General features: G+C 36.9%; 1 protein-coding gene across 5 annotated transcripts in view; it reads right to left on the reverse strand.

The window, feature by feature from the left end:
* rxraa (retinoid X receptor, alpha a) overlaps positions 1 to 20,167 on the reverse strand; it is a 150,043-nt gene that overhangs the window by 23,356 nt on the left and 106,520 nt on the right. For all 5 annotated transcript variants that reach the window (XM_026196295.1, XM_026196292.1, XM_026196294.1 and 2 more), the window contains one exon: positions 9,765 to 10,003. In XM_026196295.1, the coding sequence (XP_026052080.1) occupies positions 9,765 to 10,003 (239 nt within the window). The remainder of the gene's footprint in view (positions 1 to 9,764; positions 10,004 to 20,167) is intronic.

Consider the following 20,167-nt stretch of genomic DNA (forward strand, 5'->3'; position numbering starts at 1 on the left):
AATGCTGTATTTGTGTGTGTGTGTGTGTGTGTGTGTGTTACAGAAGGATTAAAGGGTCTCAGTTCTGTGACTGTAAATAGAATAATCCTCCCTCCCATACATGATCACGCACTCTTCTTTGAGGGGTAGGGTGTCAGTCAAGTGCCCCGAGTAAGAACAGCATGATCAGCCAGCCGTGCTGTGATACTTAAGCTGTACGGAGAGGAGGGGCATCCCAAAAGTTTAGACACAACATGCACAAAGACAGACAAATGCATAGGAGTCAAGAGATCGTTCTACAGGTCTGATTTAGAATGGGATGTTCACTTGAATATTTCAAAAGTCATTTGAATATTTCAAAAATGAAAACTGTAATTATTTACTCCCATGTCATTCCAAACCTGTTGTTTTATCCTAGGGGACACAAATGGGTCACATGTTCAAAGGACACATGACTTCTATATTCTATATTCCAAATCTTGGTAGTCCAAATCACTTATAATAACCTCCTCTAATTTGCTGTTAACTAAATAAATCAAAAACAGATCATTTGTGAAATATAAAAAAAAATAAAATTCTGAATAAAGATTCTGATTTGTGAATTGTATCAAACGTTTCTTAAAAAACTATTAACCATTGTAAATGGATCACTGAGTCAGTTAAACTAAATAGAAAAAAACCTCAACTAAATTAATAAATTGGGAAAAATATTAATTAAATTAGAAAAAAATACAGTAAAAATAAATAATATTAGAAAAAAATATTTTTCTAAGTATTTAAGATTAAGATCAAATTGTTTTAAAAAAGCTATTAACCACTGTAAAAACTGAGTCAGTAAGTTTAACTATATAATAATAATAATAATAATAACAACAACAACAAAGAATCAGTTGGGAAAATGTAAATAAAAAAAAAGAATTAATGAATACAATTTAAGTCTGATTTGTGAATTGGATAAAAAAAAAATCTAAACTTTGGCATATAGAAAGGGAAGTCGCATAGGTTTGGAGTAACAGCGTTAGGAAATATTTCTTCTAGTGAATTTTAAGCAAACTATGCTTTTAATTTTTTTTACAGGTATGTCATGGTTTATTTTATCCTATGTGTCAAAGCTGCTGAGCAGAAGAGAGAGACAAGTTGTCAGCACCTCTAGATCTGTATATCTGTGGTGAAACACATGACAGAGTCAGAGAGTGTTGACTCGGGAGAAAGAACAGTAGCCTTGACCTTAAAAACTCACTAACAAAGGGAAGTCATGGCAGATCTAAGTGTTAGATACCAGTCAACTCAACAAGACCATGTATCCATCCATCATTTGTGCAAGTACGCTACAGATGTTGACACTTGGTTGTCAAGCATAAGCTAGAGACAGAAAAGAGCTGTGCTGTCACAAATTTTGTCTCTATTTTACCAGTAATCTGTCACTCACAAAGATATAAACTCAGAGCCGTTCATGCAGGATGTTCTAACATTTAAGTAACAAAATGGAATGCAGGTATTTAAAGCGTATAAGTGTTTTTAACTTGACACTGCATTTCAAAAACACTACACTTACTGTGCAAGACGGCCACTTGCATTGAAACAATCAAAACCAGTCAAAAACATCTGTCTAATGCATAAAAGCATAGTGCATAACAACATAAAAGTATGCAAGTAGGGCAAGTGAATGACCTTTTATTTTTCATACATTTCCATTCAACATAATGGTTCAGCTGAATGTTTGACCATTTCTTTCTTAGTGGAAAGCTCCAGTTTCGCCTCCATGGACATCAAGTTCAATCTGCAACTTTAGCCTTGGTTGAAAACTCTCATCACATCAATCTGCTCTTGTTTCAAGATTCAGACTTGAACAGTGCTTAAGGAGTCATATATGCTCCCACGAACGGATACATTTTATACGAGACCTTAGAGTAGATTAGCTGATCTTACCAAGCCGAAAAACAGACTTCCCTCCAAAGGGTAAACCAAATCCTGCAGCAGCAACCTTTAACACATGCTCACCTCTCAAAACCAGAAAGAAGCTTCACACTGAGGCAAACTGGAGAGCATTCGAGAGGAGTGAACTTCAAATAAAAGCAACATTGAACATCTGATGCCTACTTAACAGTGGCAAAAGTCTATTTGCCTTGTATGTATAAATCAAGGTCTCAAAGCTATAAAATGCAGTGATTTTACCAAAGTAAAATGGAGTAAAATGTTAAATTAATAATTACATACATTCATAATATTAACCTGGATTTAGTCTGTCTCAGTTTCTACATTTTTCCTACTGACACACACTACATCAAAAGATAGAAATAACTGACTTAAAACCATTTTTTAGCTGGTGAGAATAAAATAAAGCTGCACAGCTCTCATTAATATAAACAGACTATAATATGAATAATTGTGATAAATGATTTCATTTATTGTTTTGTTCAAGTCACTTAAAATTTAAACATCAAGTTATTTATTCCTCAAGGTAAATTATGTAAATCTGATTTCTTTGAAGATTTTGAAAACTTTTACCTAAATGATAATTATTTAAATATTTAAATATTTTAAATATTCTCTTTTCAGGAAAAAAACAAAACAAAACAAAAAAAACTAATAAATAACCAAACCACAAAAACTAAATAGAAAACCAATCAACAAAAGCAATTATACATGCTTGTCTCTCAGATGTTTCATAATGGCTATTTTAAGGCATTATTAAACATCTAAGCATCTGATTTTATAAATGACACATTTATTTGACATTCAGAGCCTGACTTCTACGTCATCCTGTCATCACAACAAACTCCAACCCCAATCCACGCTTGACTGGGATGTGTACATCAGCACATGGAAAAGCTCTGCTGATAACGGCGACCTTATCCTGATCTCTAACCACTGTAGGGCACCGGGCCGATCCCCTCTGCCTGATAACCCACTCAACATCTGACCTCCGATCTTTCACACCCATTACTCGCTCCGAGTGTGACCTCACAGAGGCTGCTGTCAGTAGCGATGTGGGAGACACATTTGGAGCCGTCCCTGTGGATACGGCTGTCAGCGGCAGTAAGTTAGCCCTGTTTTGTATCAGCCCTAAAGGCGAGTGTCGGTGTCATTTGGGTTCTTGCAGTGAAATGTTTCTCGACAGGGTGTTCAGCTCCTAAGCATGCATCATTTAGGCGGATCTTAAGGCAGTTTTGGAAGCCTGACAGCCATTAGAACCGTATCATAATACAAACACTACAGAAATGATTGATGCAAAAAATGCAAAGACCATTTTTTTAATTCTCAAAAATAAAGTGATACAAGTAAATATACATCACATATATCATATACATAATATATATAATTTTTTAATATTTTTTAACAGAATATTGTTGAAATTCTGTTTATCGACCAATTAGCAATTAGATAATAACAATAGGAATTGCATAATATATCATAAACAATAGAAATTGAATTGAATTATCTTACAAAATTTTATATATATATATATATATATATATATATATATATATATATATATATATATATATATATATATATATATATCGTGAGTTTATAGACTATTTCCATTTGTTTGCGAGATGATAATTTAATTGTAGGTTTGCTATTATCAATCTAAAACTAAGTCGAAATATTTTATTTCTTCTTACCCCATGCATGAATCCCATTCAGCCAGATTATATTGCCTTTATATAGCTGACAGCTAAGTGTTTTATGTTCACACAGGCGCACATGCATGTACACACATGAACACTCCAGAAAACTTTCCATATGTATGGATAAAACTGATGTCATATCTGGATAAGAGAGTTTGTTCCTTTCTGCTGAAGCCAAGCAAGCTGCATCATCCTCTCCAAGGCCAAATGTAAATGATCTGCACAGCAATCAAGACAACACTAGTGGCCAACCACTATCCTGCAGCCTCATGCAACTCCAGCACTGGGGGAAGTCAGAGAAAGAGAGGCAGATCTGCTACCCGCTGCTCCGTTCTGTCTGGCTCCTGCTGTGCGTGATGTCTGTGCTTTGGTAGACTGTGCTGGGCCAAGACAGATTATAACTGTAGAGCCGTTTCCTCTGAAGAAATGTTGTATGGTGGAATAATTGCCTAGAGCTGAAACAGCTGTCAGCATCCAGAGCTAATCTCTGAGTGTGGATAATCAACACTGGAGCGCAGTGTTTGCAAAAATTGCCATGCGCCTGCATTGTTAAACCCAAAACGAAACATGGAGATTTGTAAATGCTGATTATTAAAAAAATAAGTAAATGCTCTGACGCTTTTAACAGAGGTAAATAAAATAAAATAAAATGCATTTAAAAAAAATCATCAGTCTGGACCTTGGGATGAGGCACCTTCACAAGAACAAAACACAAGCACGCAGAGCAAACAAAATGCAAAGCAAAGAAGCTGTCCTTGAGCTCACCAGATAATGCCTCCACTAATTTCAAGGTTTTACTTGAGAAATAAACCATAAAAGCTGAAAAAATATATCATCAGCTTTGTGTTCAAGGGCTTTTGTGTACAAGTATCAAGGTTGCAAGGAAGCAATTAGCATGTAAAATCTGCAGCTTTTACCGCATGGACTCTGCACATCGTCTGAGGACACAGATAGAGGTAGAAAGCGAGAAGAGACTGTGAGTTTTTTTTTTTTTTTTTGGTGAAGTAAAAAAGTAAATGTGCATTGTGTATCTCTCCACACTCAGCAAACAATTCTTTTGTGCACAACATCAAAATCCCCTTTTCTGCCTCTTTAGAAAATCCCCTGCAAGCTGAGCCCCTTTGAGAACATTTGAAACAACTGTTATTAAAAGTGCTCTCTCCTCCAATCACACACTCTCAGTGTGTTTTGCCCTTAAGAGCAGTTCACTTGTGCTTTTCTCAATAGAAGTCTAAAAGTTAGAAAGAACAGAGTCACTGTGCATCCAGGTTTGGGTTAGAAGTTTCAAGGGAACTCTCTGTCTTTCTTAGCAAGCATACAGTTTGGCGCACAAAGCCTATTAACAACAGTCGCCAAGATAAGAGTTTCTTTTGCTAATGTGATGTTTGTGCTTCATATTTCATAAATATATCAGTTTGAATCTAAACTTTGCTTGAACTTTCTTTAATAGGGGCTAATTGTTTTAGAGACTGAGCTGTACTGTAAACGCACTTAAGTGCCAAACCAACCATTCGCTCAGACCAGAGACGGCACGAAGCACGATGCTTAAATCTGCTGTCTGTTGGAACAGAAGTCCCACATTCAGTTAAAAATAAAAGTTCATGCTTGTTTACCAATTTAAAACATTAATAAAAATGTTTAAAAAAAAAAAAAAAAAAAAAAACAAGAAAAAGGAAAAAAAAAGATCAGAATAAAAAAAAATGTCTAAAGATCATATATATATATATACAGAATTTTTTTTAAAAGTAAAATTAACATTCTAGTAATATCTATAAATCAGAATAACAGACTAACTTTCTTTGAAAATAACAAAATAAAGGCATAGGTAATAGGTAAGACTATCATAGAGATTTAATACTTTTGAAAAAAGAAAAAAGAAAAATTCTTAAGACAAGACCAGTGATAATATCTAGAGAAGAGAATATCAGAGACTATTGACTTTGGCCTAAAACATGTTAGCAACCAATTAAAATTCAAATGCTAATGCCTCCGAGCATCAAAGCAGTGATTTTTGGCTAAGATTTTCACACTGGCACTGAAGGAGTTAACAGACAAAGTCTGAAAGTGAATAAAGCTGAAACTTGAAACGTGATCAGTCGCTTTTATATTTTTGTTCTCTCTTTACCCTCTTCCCACAAACCTTGGGATCACATCTGAATGCGAAATAACAAAAGAGACATATTTTCCTCATTAGAGGCCCTGTGAAAGCATCGCAGTCAAGGCCAGAGTTTGTATTCTATCCTACTCCCCCCACAGGCTTCACAGAGCTGAGCAAATACTTTCCTGAAGGGGTGCTCGCTTTGTCTGAACTCATATGAGTTCTTTTTTTTTCCATATGTTCTCAAAGTTAACTATTGGCTGCATATGTATTGTATCAAATTCACATCATCACGCCAATATTTCAAGGAATTTTTCAGGATAAATAGACGTTAAGCTATACTTATCAGGCTAATACTTAAGAACTGTTGTGAAAAATTATATAAAACAATGTAAACATAAAAAGCACACACACACCACTCTCAAAACACCTTTTTTACTCATTGCAGCCCAAACTTGTAAACCAGTAGATGTCTGTCCATGGGGTCACGGGTCACGACCTCCAGGCCAGATTGACGGGTGGCACCACAGGGGTCATGGGATCAAGTACTTGCTGCTATTTAATGAATCACTGGATGACAGTGAAGACACGACGACAGCTCTTCCTAACTAGACGATCCCCAAACCTGCGTCCAGGACCACAACGGCTGCATCCCAAAACCAAAAATATGTGTACCTAACACAGACTGCAGCTGCAGGAGCCTTAAAGGGATAGTTCATCCAAAAATGACAATTCTGTCATTAATCACTCGCCCTCATGTCATTCCAAAACCATGAGACCCTTGTTTATCTTCGGAACACAAATGAAGATATTTTTTATGAAATCTGAACACTTTCTGACCCTGCATAGACTGCAACATAACTGACACGTTCAAGGACCAGAAAGGTAGTAAGGACATCGTTAAAGGGGTCCCATTACGCTCTGTTTGTTTTGGGGGTGTACTAGATAGAACATTTTCTCACACTTGGTGGTTCATAAAATGCATTATTTTTCGCATAGTTTACATTATTTCAATACTTTTCACCCCAGCCTGGCACAAATGGATCGATAATAGGAAAATAATAGGACCCCTTTGAAATAGTCCATGTGACATCAATGGTTCAACTGTAATGTTATGAAATAGAGAATACTTTTTGTCCACAAAAAAAAAAAAAAAAAGATTTTAGAAGATTTTTTTATAAACAATTTCTTCTCTCATGTTTCAGTCTTTGATGCACCTTTAGGACAGTACCCCAATGTACATATAACTGAAAGCAGAGACGTTACTATCTTACATTTGCTCTGACTGATTCAAAATATTCTTATTAAATGATTTGTATAAATATACATACAAACATACATAAGAAATACTGCCCACTTAAAGTAGCTTACTGTAATTAACGCTTGTTATTATCGTAGTATAGCTAACTACTTTTCCAAAAGTATAATCTGAATACACTTTAAATACTTTCCAGTAACAACTTCCCGTACAGTACACACTGAACAAATAGAAGCCATTTAGGCTGAATTTAGAGCTAGCAAAGGTTCTGGGAATCTTCTGTGCAGACAGAGCAGTGTCTCTGCTGTGACTGTCACTGGAAGTGTAAACCGAACCACGTTCTAACCTAATGTGTGCCAGCTGCTGGGAGACGGCAGAGTCTGTGCTGTGCCAGGGCTGGTGGGATTGAGGTCTACAGGCGGCTGACAGCGTTTGTGATTGTGTGTGCAAGACTGAGTCACTGAAGCTACCACTGTCGGTCGTCTCTGTCAATCCAACCTCCCCAAGTGTGGCCAATCCGAACATTTCAGAAGAAAAGAGTTATCCCTGAAAGCCACAATCCAGCTCAAACAAATGTGTATTGTAAATGCGTTCCAGCTGAATGCTGTTTTAGAGAGGTGGACACTGTTATGATGTGAAACTGTACACAGACTAAATACAGACACACCAAACCAGACAAAACAAAAACCTATTGTTTTACACTCAGTAGGTACCATGACACTGCCAGCAGAACACTTGAAATCTGAGACAAAACCCTGAGGTGCTGGCATATTCCAAAATGTATATATATATAAAAATAAAAATAAATGAAATTAACGAGAGCATTTAAGCATTTATATGGCACAGAAAAAAAAAAAGAATAATATTAATTTAAAAAAAAAAACTACAAGTACTGACTACAACAATGAATATACATTATTTGTGTGTGTACTGTGTATATTTATATGCATATATATATATATATATATATATATATATATATATATATATATATATATTTTTTTTTTTTAATAAATATATGTAATATATTTACATATAATATAAATCATATCTAAATATGAAAAAATATACAAAAATTTAAGTATTCCAATATTTGCATGTATGTGTGTATTTATATATACATATAAATATACACAGTACACATTACACATATTGTGTAAAACGTTTATTTTGGATACGATTTATAGATTTGACAGCTATAATACAAATAAAATAATTAATGGTTTAATTTAGTAAAAATTGTCCTTTATGGTTATTTATGGAAATGTGGTCTTTATGAAAGTGAAAATTAAATAAGTGAATTAAACTTTCTCGCCCATTGTTGGCAAACTTTAAGGACTCCAACGTAAAAATGAAATTTGGAAGTGGTTAAATTTGCTGGTGTTAAAAATCTGGAACCCATATTTGGGGACCAAAACGATGAGTGATCTTGACTCTTGCCATGTGTATGTTGAATGTTGTGGAACTGCATAGCGTGTTGCCGGGTGGTTGGTGTCAGTGGGGTGCCTGTTCCAGATCCTCTGAGGTTAAATACAGAGGGACCGAGTCGCAACCTCATTCCACCCGGCTGGGCCTGAAAACAGCTAGTCAGCCAAGTGCTAAACACAAGTGACAAATGCCGTCTGACTCAAATCACCTTCAATCAGACCCCATGACTACCTCCCACCCAGAGAGAGAGAGAGAGAGAGAGAGAGATGAACACTGCTGTGTAAAGAGGAAACTGGTTTCTCTAGACACCTCTCATTACTGTAAGTCAATGCAATAACCAAATCTGCACTCAAAATTTCAGCATTTGTACAGTACAGACCATTGAAGCTTCAGATACTGATGTGATTGATCATGAATGGCTCATTGAAAACTGTCTAGGATGGAAACTAATGTATTGAACCGATAGATTTGTTATTTGGATGGCTGGCTGGACTCTGACAACTGTTACCTACCAAATAATAGCAAGTTCAAAGAAATTGTTTATCAATGTTTTCTGTCCTGAGTCAATACAAATTAAACTAAAACATTTTTGTGTGAAATATCTGTTAAAATTTTTTATAGTACAGTATAGTATATTGTTAATTCATGTTTATTCATAAAAGTTCAACTAATTTTAATTTATATTTACCGGTAAACCCCCACAACACAAATATTTAATACTATACGACTGTATTAAAGTAGAAATTAACATTAACAAGAGGTATCTTTCATTGCTATTTTAACCTTAACTTACCTCATATTAGAGAAAAGAACCTTTGAATGAATTTTACAGTATTTTACAGAAATACACTATAGACCTCCGAGCTATCAAACATGTACTTCAAGGGTCTTAAACTGGATTATGTGATGAATAAACCTCATACATAGCTCAAAATGTTTTTGTTTTTTTCAGTTTGTATCCACTTTAACTTCCTAGAAAAGGACAATGTTATAATTTACAATGAGTGAAAAGCCTGGCGAAAAAGCCCAGTACAGTTATCAATGAGAAAAAAACACTCCCACTTTTCCCCCCACATGCACGTGAATTTAAAAACCATTTCACTCTTGTGGATCAGGCTTTCAAAGAAAACTAGGACGCTGCCAGCTTTGATGTCTTAATTGTGAGCCTTTTTTTAAATGACAAAGAGATGTGCAGGCCTATTTATGGAACAATAGACAGACTGAGCGAGAGTACTGGAAAGAGAGATGAGCGAGACAGAATGGACGAGTTAAACAGAACGATTCGTAACAATGTTTAATTATGAAGCACAAATGCGATATCTGGATTCGAGCGCTTCTTTAAATACAGCTCTAATGGAGGGTCTACCTGTGGGCTGATGCTGGGGCCGTAGCCCATCCCGGGTGACGCCATGGAATGTGGCCCCATGGGCGAGCTGATGACAGAAAAGGGAGAGCCAAGGCCGTTCATGGGGGAGTTCAGAGAGCTGATGGGGGAGTGCAGAGACCCCGAGGGGCCCAATGAAGTCGGGCTCAGCAGTGACGGATGCATCCCCCGGTGGGACGTGGGTGAGCTAAGAGGAGAGGCTGTCACCTGTCCCGAGGAGTCTGTGGGAGGAAAGTGGAAGGAAGTGATTAGAACAATTACCAAAGCTTTAGTCTGCAGCTATTCACTAAAAAACATCAGAAAGAAGACTATTTCCTCTTTGTAAGTATAAAGAGGTGAGACAGGCAGCTACAAGCCTACATGCCAGAGAGACAGACAGACAGAGAGAGAGAGAGAGAGAAAGCCCTGTTGGGACCTTTTCACATGCTTGCTGAACCTTACATTGCATGATTATTCTGAGAAAGTAACAAAAGACAGACAGTCACATGGATGCACTGCACTTCTTTATCATCTAGCGCGGAGGTCACCAATTAGTAGATTGTGAATCATTTACCATAAATTAATATAATTAGAAGCAATTTTTCCTCCACATGGCAAAACTGAGCTTCTGAAGAGAGCATATCAGGCAGGTTTCAAGTGAAAGGAGATGCTAGTTATTATAATCTAATACTTTTTCCCTTAAAAAAAAAAAAAGACTGTTTTTGTTGTTTTATTTGCTCATTGGCAGTTTGTAAAACTTTTATATCAACTGCAAAGCTGATTCAGAGCCATGTCTATAAGGGGGAAAATCAATGTATAAAATTCCTAAAAATAAATGAACAATTTTGAATACATTTACAGAATTTTTTTATATATATATTTTTTTCCCGCAATTTAATATAATTTACACAATTTTGAAAATAAACTTTAAAGGGGTGGTGGACTTTTTTTCTAGGCTTTATTGTGTTTATGGGGTGCAGTCTAACATGTGTTAATGCATAATTGTTTAAAAAAAAAAAAAAAAAAAAAAACTGATCATTTCCTGCTTTTATGAAGCCCCCCCTCAGAAATATGTGATGAGCTCTGATTGGTTAGCTAACGTACATCTCTTTGTTGCATGTTCCCGGGGGCGTGGTTTATCAGGGTTTGTTGCTTTGTAACGATTTGTATTGTAAAAATTGAATTGAATTAAACTGACAGAATTTGAAAAGATGATATCTCTGTTTGCATTGAACTTTCAGCTTCTTAACTCCAGATATTGTTTATGCTCAAACAGCAACATTACACTTATTTATTTTACACTAGTTGCTTGATTGATCTATTTATATTATACTTTTACACTAATTGTTTTATATTTGCTTGCACACTTGTGGTCTTATAAAACATTATATTAACTGCAAAGATGATTTGGAGCTATTTATAACGTGAAAACTACTGTAAAAGTGCAATTCATTTTTAAGCATTTTTATACTGGCTAAATCAGCACAGAGAGAGGCTATCGTCACTATTTAGGATTTCATATTCCTCCTATATGGTGTTTTGACTGTCATGGTAAATATTTACACTAAATTTTCCTGAAGTTTCAGGGCTATACAAAATTTGTTCACAAATCTAGTGAGCTGACTCTTAAATACACTAACTACCTATTGTGTATTGTGTCACTATTGCACCTTGTACGGCAGCATAATAACAATCATAGAAATCTATTAGTGACCAAATCATAAGAAGTGAAATGGAGAGTAACTAACAGAACAATACTCTAATAAGCCTAAACAGACCTAAACACAAAGAAGCATTTTAATTAACTAGTGAATTAAAATTTTGGTACAGTCTTTACACTGGGAGCACAAATTGATGCTTCGAAACAATGCCTTCATAGACATTTCACCAATTTCTGGAACAGAGATTATTTTGGCACCTTTGATTGTTCAGAACATTGCAAGGAAGGAAATGCAGAGACTGGACTTCTTGGAAGTTTAACTATACACACCTAATCTAGTACGTGTTTATGGGCTTTGGGAACACTTCCGAAATCAGAGAGCAAGAAAGAGACTGCGAGCGAGATACAAGGTCAAGGCCCTAAGGATGCCATCTGATTAGACGCAGACTCATTTTCTGCTTCCCTTCTCACCCCATTCTCCACTCCTCCGATCTCCTTGAACCTGTTCGTCATGCTGTCAGCTGTCATCAAGACACGAGGGAGGAACATCTGTCAGTCTTGCCTGGGTGACAAGGCCATATTTCCTGAGTCCATGACTGTAAATTTCCCTCTCTCTAACCTTGCCTTGTTCTTGGCTCACTTTCATCTAGCTCACACTTCCTTTATACACCTCCTTTCTTCCTCCTTTTATCTCTCTCTTTCATTTCAAACCCGCAGGCTTCCACGAATCTTCTATATTTCATTGCAGTAAATCTTGAAGCGCTGCCAAATATTTTTCTAAATAAAAACTTGTAATTAAAACGAAGCACAGGACAAAGAAACACCAAAATGCATTCAAATGTTTCATGCGTTTTGTGACTTAATTCCACTATGCAAGCGCAGACTAACAACAGGCTAGTTTCATAAGGGGGCTGCACAAAATATGGATGATGTATTACTCAATTAGGTGACAGTTGAGAAAAACAGCATGTCCAGTCTGTGTTTTCCAGGAGCTCTCGGTCTCCACTTGCCTGATGTCACTTCACAGTGTCTTGTGATGGATTCCAGGCCAAAAGGCACTCGAGAGGGCGGATGAAGTATATAAGAGAGGGAGCTTGTCAGTGGGTATGCTAGTGGCTGCCTGCCTGCCAGATCCGCCACGCCAAACACTTCCCCTACATCCTGGCCTCCTCCGGAGCACTTCCTGCAAACACCCCGAAATCAGCTGCAGCGAAGAGAGACGCTTCTGTCGGTGCATTCATATACACATTCACACCCGCTGATAGCCAAAAAAGAGCGATTAATTAATTCTCTAATGTCACGGTGTCACATAAACAGGAAAACATGGTTTCCTGGCACATGGAAGTGTAACGCAATCATTATACAGTCTAATGAGGGTCTTATTTTGCGGTGATAAGACCCCCTGAGATGGTGGTCTGCTTCAGAAACACTTTGATGCCAATCTGTCAGTGGACAGCTGCAACACACTGGGGACACAGCTGATCCAGGGTCAGTTCGCAAGTGTGATGCCATATTCTAACCAGGTGTGATACATCAAACATCAAGCTGCTTTTTTAAACAATACAATGACCAAATTTTTATATTTTTATATATATATATTTTTTTTATAATTTTTTTTACTAAAATCTATAAAGCATTAGGCCTATGTTGTGTGCTCATCCTATGTTTTATAATATACAGCATATGTTCAGTACTATTCATGTGTGTGCGCACATTATACGTATACTGTGCTGCCAGTTGGTGGTGTGTTACTCTGTGAGGGCTAGGGTTGCCAGATCAGGATTACAGACGGCTCTTAGTTAATCCGCCCTAGAGAGGGGCACAGCTGGTGGAAAACAGAATAGAGAGAGAGAGAGAAAAGGGAAAAAAAGGACAGAGAAAAGAGAAGAAAAGACTTTCACGTTGATATTGCTGTGAGATTTGTTTCATTCAAAAACTTTAGTTCAAAAGAAGACTTGTTGATTTAGATTTAGGGATGTGAAAAGATTAGTCAGGATTGCCTGAATGACTAGCACTGTATTATTAGGCTGGTTTCAGGTTCGGCTGACTCAACTAGATACGTTTCTTTGGGAACACTTATAAAAGACTCTGTCTGGCATTAGAAAATAGTAGTATGCATGGGAATTAAAGCAAAAACACTGAAAATAATGTAGCTAACAAAGAGTGTCATGACTCGCCCCAAATTTCAGCTTTCTGATTTCTTGGATTCTGAGGAAATGTAATGTTAAATGCATAAAGGGAATATGTTTTTCCCATCTCTCGCACATCTTTTTATTTTCCCGATGTCATTTTGTGTCTTAACCCGTTTGGTTGGGAAGAGAAACATGTTTTACAAGCATTGTGAGAAAGCGTCTGTAAAACCATCAGGGTGCCGTGCTACCTGAAGCTCACCGGATAAATATGCTAGCTAGATTAGATAAAAGCAGGAAAGACAGAAAACACAGCGCTGGCATCGTCTAAAGAAGAGTGGCAGCCCTCCAAGCTTCACCTTATGCCAAAACACAGCTGTCATCTGCTGCTGATCACCTCAAAGGCATCTGACAGGTACAAACCAGCAAATAAATCAGCAGGAATCAGGATCATTATCTTGCTACATCAGCTTCAGGACATACCGGAGAAAGATGCCCTGCTTAATGCACAACAGGATTCCCAGCCTTTTAGAAGAGGTTGGGGGAGGTCAGACAAGGGTTTGCAATCTATTTTTTTCCATTAATTTGCATAAAAAGCAGGTAATAAATAAATAAATACAAATAAATAAATTAATGGAAATTCAACTAGGCTGCATGGGTTTGAAACAGACTAAAATGGCATGTATGAAATTTCTCCAACAAATGTACAAATTCATAGAAATGTACAAAATGTATGTAAATAAATGCTAAATAATGTCACACCAAAATTCACAGTTGATTTGACATGTTATTTCCATCATTTTCAACATCCAGTTTCCATTATTTTACAATAATCGGCCATTCTTGATGATTACATAAGAATAATAATAATAATAATAAAGATTTTAATGTATCCATAGAAACACTTTAGATCTAAACATAATGAAAATAATTCTTTGACTAGATACATTTCCATGGTTTTAATCAGAATTTTCCAAAGGTTTTCTAATGTCTATGGCTTTTTAAGGCCTGAAGAAAAAAATAATAATATTCCACATTTTGCAGGAATAATCACCGTTGGACCTTGCAACACAGCAAACCAAGATGTGTGGTGTTAAGATCCACTATTCACTATGTTATTTGAATTTATAGGTTTTTAGCTATTTACTTACATATTTATGAACAAGTAAAAAAAAAGTGAATTCTTGTGAGACCTCACGTTACAACACCAATAACTGGCACCCTATAGCTCCATGGTGGCACTCTACACACCATTACAAAGAAACGAAAGGACAGAGTAAAGGTGAAAGGAAAGAAAGTGATCTCCTGTTCTCTGTCACATGATACCCAAAGACCACACACAAACGCAGACACACAAACACACGCCTGCTCACTATCATGTTGGGCCCGCTGGTGTGATGACTGCATGACTAATGTTTGCACTTGAAAGGAGCTGAATGGGTGTGATTGGTTGGGAGAGCCTCTCTTGTATTCTTCTGATCTCCGCTTCACAGGTTTGCTGTGACAGGCGCTTTAACCACAGTTTCATATTCATTCCACTTATTGCTCTGGGCCGGTTACATCACTGCTGAAGAACAAAGTGAGCGTGCATTCCTGCAGCAAGATAAACGGAGTCCATAAATGACTGCCACGGCTAGCCGTAATTTGTCTGGAAAACATACGGGTGGGAAAAGACCCTTAACAGGTGGATGCCTCAGGAGATACACATGTAAAAATGTGTTTTGACGAAGAAAATAATATATTTTGAAAAACATCTCCTTCTCCCTTTCATTAAATGAACAAAAAAAAAATATCTTCAAATTGTCTTTTACATTCCGCAGAAGAAAGTCAGTCATGAGTCATGAGTAAATTATGAGATTTTGGGGTGAACTATCCCTTTAATGTGTGCATGGACAAAACAATCCTCTCCTTTCCTCACTTTCTGAATCCAACTGGTCCTGGCATGTCCTGTTGGTGCTAAGAGCTAGTGGGCATCTGCAACAGCAGCGTCTGCATTATGAATGAAAAACAGGAGCAGAGCTGCACAGGGCTGAGAGTATGCAACAGCTGTTCATCTCTATAATTCATCTTCTATTGCCAGAGAGGAGGATGGAGACCCTGAGAGGAAAAACGCCAGGTCTGCTCATTCTCCACAGGTGGCTATCAGCTAATAAAGGGGTTTAACACACTTATTTAGATTATTTTTGATTTGAACATCTTAAAATCTCAATGTTCATTGGGATTCTCCAAAAACAATTACGCCAGGATGTTCAGACCAGGATGAATATCTGGTGCAAAAAATGTGAATTTGAATTAACAACAATAATTTAGATTAGATTGGTGGCACTCATGAGCAGACTATTTTATTAAGCGATAGTGAACAGCAGATAAAGAACCCAAAACTTGTGGTTTTGTACACACATGAGTGCTGGAGCTGGAGAGTCAAATAAAGATGGAAGAGTGTTTTTAGCCGATTCTTGAAGATGGCTAAGGATTCAAGTGCTCAGATTGAGTCAGGCAGATCTTTCCACCAGGAGGGAACATTTAAATTTAAAGTCCGTGAAAGTGATTTTGTGCGTCCTTGTGATGGGACAATAATGTGACGTTCACTTGCAGAAACTAGTCAACAAAGTTAGGGTTAGGGTTAGGGTTACACGTATGACTTTCTTTCTTCTGCGGAACACGAAAGATGTTTTGAACAGCAAATACAAAACAAAACAAAAAAACACTATGTCTCATTGATTTTCATTGTGTGAAAAAATTAAATTAAATATTAAATCGTGGCTTAAACCTCCAACTTAGATCAATTTTTCCCCCCAACGTTATAATATCCACAAATTTTATTAGTTCATCGTAGGGTCCTACAATCCTAGGCTGACGTTAAAACAATGCCCAATAGATTTATAAACCCAACAGGCACAGCACTGATCCCATCTTAGCTTTTCCATACTATACTTCAGGGAGCTCTCCGCAGCCAATCTCCAGCCCTTTTCCAGGAAAATCCCGGTCAGTGCACGTCTCCCTTGACAATAACGACAAAAGGCGCAAAATAAGCCCCTCGCAAGACGTCTGCCGAACAGACACTTTCAACTAATACACTGAAATATGTTGAAGTTTTAGTGCCTTTGAGAAGAGAGAAAAAAAAAAAACTGAAGTGACACACACAATCTATTATTCATAAAGATGTTTGGCACTGGCTGTCGTGCTTTTTTGAAGCCCACAGATTGTGGGCGCTCTGACGGCAAGATGAAACAGATATCATTTGCATCTCTCTGAAAATGCTCAGGTCTATTCGTAGGTAAGGACGAGGGAGAGGCGGGGGAAACACAGCAACTTCCTGAGGAACTTATAAGCCGGCGCTTGAATTAATGCAAGGACTAAAATAAGAACTGGCAACCGGAGAAAATTGAGATTCTATTCTGGATAGTTTGACTTTCGCTAGTGAAAAACAGCAGAGGAGTGATGTTGCCTCGCCTCTGTGAGGGAAGAAAAGACTCGCTGACTAACAAGCAACATACAGTATTTACTGTATATTGCGCCTCTCTGACAGTCATCATTAGTGTTATTCTTATTATTGCCGCTTAAACTGCAGCTGTTGTTTATTGTTGTGGATGCAAAATAGACCATGTTTGGTGTGTGGAAGATTTCAGCGTGTGAACGTAAAGACACAAGGCCTGGCACGGGCATTAATCAACTATTTTTTTTCTGTACGTGTTTGTATAAACAGGTTAATCTGCTGCGCGCTGTGTAAGCACTGGAAGTAAGTAGAGCCGGCTGATGTGTTTACTCGGACTCTGGGAGTGGGTGCAGACCGGAGCCAAGAAGAACACAAAGCAACCGGTGAAGGAGGCCCCTGTTCCTGTAGTGGGGGGCTCCTTCACACCCCACCCCGGAGATATGCTCCCCTGTCAGCATACTGTGACGAAGGACAGTGTGAAGCCACCACAAGAGTGTCTAATCAAAAAGGCATGCTGGGTAGGATACAGTGGACAGTTGCTTTTAGACCTTTTAAATGTTTTCCACCCAGAAGGAGACAATCTAAAATGGGGCACAAAGCAATGATTCTGCAGGACATAAATGAAAAGAATATTGTGTAGAGGGTGGTTTTCTTTGCTACAACTCTGGGTACTTTTTTATAAAATTTTTTTTTAACATGGTGCCAGACACATATATTTCAGCTTTCAATCTTTACCTATAAAAAATACAATTATGATACAAAAAAGTGAAGAAATCAAAATCGATTGTATTATTAATATGACTTCATATTTTCATTATGTGAAAAAATATATTTACATTTTTTTTTTCCAAAACAATTATCCCTTTCCCAGAAACCTGTCCAAATAAATAAATAATAAATACAATTATTTGTAAATTTTATACTTGCTTACCAAGGAAATAACACTAAGCATGAGATAAAATATGATATTATTTACTGTAAATTATACATTTTATTGTGTAAATGACAATATATCAACTTGTCATTTTAGCAAAAATAATAGACAAAATTAGCATTTGTCTTGGAGAAATATCAATTTTTTTCTCTATAATACTTTAATCTATATAACATATATTGTGTACGTGTGTGTATGCATGTTTTTTCTTGTAAAATATACATATATTTCTAATAAAACTGTAATAAGCTATAATTGGGGAAATTATGCAGATAAGTGTGAAATATTATAAAAAAATATTTAAATGTGTGCTTAGGATATATAAAGTAATATATGTAGATTAATCAAGCTAATATATAATTGTAGATATAAAGATTGCCTTAGCAAGACCGCAGATTCAGCTATTTTATTGCTGTAAAAAATAATAAAATTGTATATGTATATATATATATAAAAACATTTTTTCCTTTTGCCCTATCATTTACATTTGTATTGGATAAATTAAACAAGCGAAAGGGGAAAAAGTGAGTTTTAAAAGTTTATTTTTCAAGAGTCTACAGAACTAAAAGTGGCCATAGTTGAAGAAACAACCACAGACAGAGAGCCTTTAAGTTTCGTCGTAAGCATCTTTACCGGACAAGATGCAAGTTGACAGCGGAACCGCAAGCGTACCGGGACCCAAGAGCAGTTTAAACAGCGATTCCTCTGTTTCTACTCCAAATGATGAATTTGCCAGGGCCTCTAAATCAACACGCATTAAGACACACAGAACAACAGCACACAAGTGAAAAGAAAAACAAAATAATGAATGTTGGATGAGTATTCACGGGAAAAAGCCCTAGACTGCCCACGAGGATTTCGCTGAGTGTGGTAAATTGCCACCCACAGTTTGATGGATCTAACGTCTTATTTTCACGAGTTTGCTTCTAGAACTGCCATCATTAAGAGCTCAACTCAGCTGTCAGTTTTTTTGTGGTGTACAGTACAAGCGAGGGATGTTGTTTACCTAAAGGAGAGGAGAGAAAGTGGAGGAGACGCACTTGGCTGAGTATGAGGGCAGATAAGAGGAGATTGCAGTTGCTATCGCTCCTCTCGCCCCGCTGCAAACATCACGCCGCTCTGATACGGCCTAATTGTTCTCTTTAACTTAATCCAGAACATGCAACCCTGTGCGCACACACTTTGTCTAAACAACTAAACATTCTGCTTATGGCCTTGTCTTTATGAACACAAAGCCAATTCTCATAGAATGTTATTTTTACTTTTCACTACAGCTGCTTTGATTTAATGGTCCACTGTGGAAGGAAGCCAATTGTGCAAGGGGGGGGTTTCAAACACACACACACACACACACACACAAAAACATCAGAAACTTTGATGTAGCTCTGTCCCTGCTTCCTTTAGAAGTAATAATTTTGGGAGGGTGGGGAATGTACAATTCATTTGCAAAACAATGCAGCCACAATGTTTAAAAAAACACAAATAAAATGCACCTCAAACACAGTGTTAGGGGTGTGACGAGATCTCGTGGCATCTAACTGGTATCGCGAGAACGTGGCGATATCCTCGCCCAGACCTTTCAAATATATTTGCATTACACTGGTCCTTTCACCAGTGGTGGTATATAAGATATCTTATGTTGACATCAGACAAGTGAACACGTGATAAGTGGGAAAATTACGCAGATAAGTCTATCCAGACATAAAAACAGAATTCAAGGTTTTACGTGGAATTTCACAGAATTTGTCAAACGTTGAATCAATTAATCAAAAGTAGGTCCTTAGACTTAAATCAAATGCCGATATGTATCTGTAAATATAAAGCCGCAAGTCGATTTAAATATGAATCCTGCATGTGTCTCCGTTAATGAATGGCGCAGAAGTTGTTTCATTTACTACACAAAAAATTTACTACGCTCGCTGTGATTTCAGCGTCTGCCATCTCACTAAATGAGGATGGAAACACATGAACAACATCATCTCGAGAACTGCTCTGAGAGTCACTTCATGAGCACTTTATCATTTGATTTGAGTAAAACTAGCGTCATATCACTTACGCAGAACTGTAAAGCTATTCATTTAAACCCGTCAAAATAAAAGTCTGGTACTATTTTTCAGTAGAATGTACACAGCCTACTACTACTTCTACTACTACAAAAATTAAACAAACATTATTTTTTAAGGACAACATTTCTTCCATGTGTTAATATTAATAGTAAATCCCCTTTGTTTGCCAAAAAATAAAGTT

The sequence above is a fragment of the Carassius auratus genome, chromosome 21 (genome assembly GCF_003368295.1).
Source record: "Carassius auratus strain Wakin chromosome 21, ASM336829v1, whole genome shotgun sequence".
Taxonomy (NCBI): domain Eukaryota; kingdom Metazoa; phylum Chordata; class Actinopteri; order Cypriniformes; family Cyprinidae; genus Carassius; species Carassius auratus.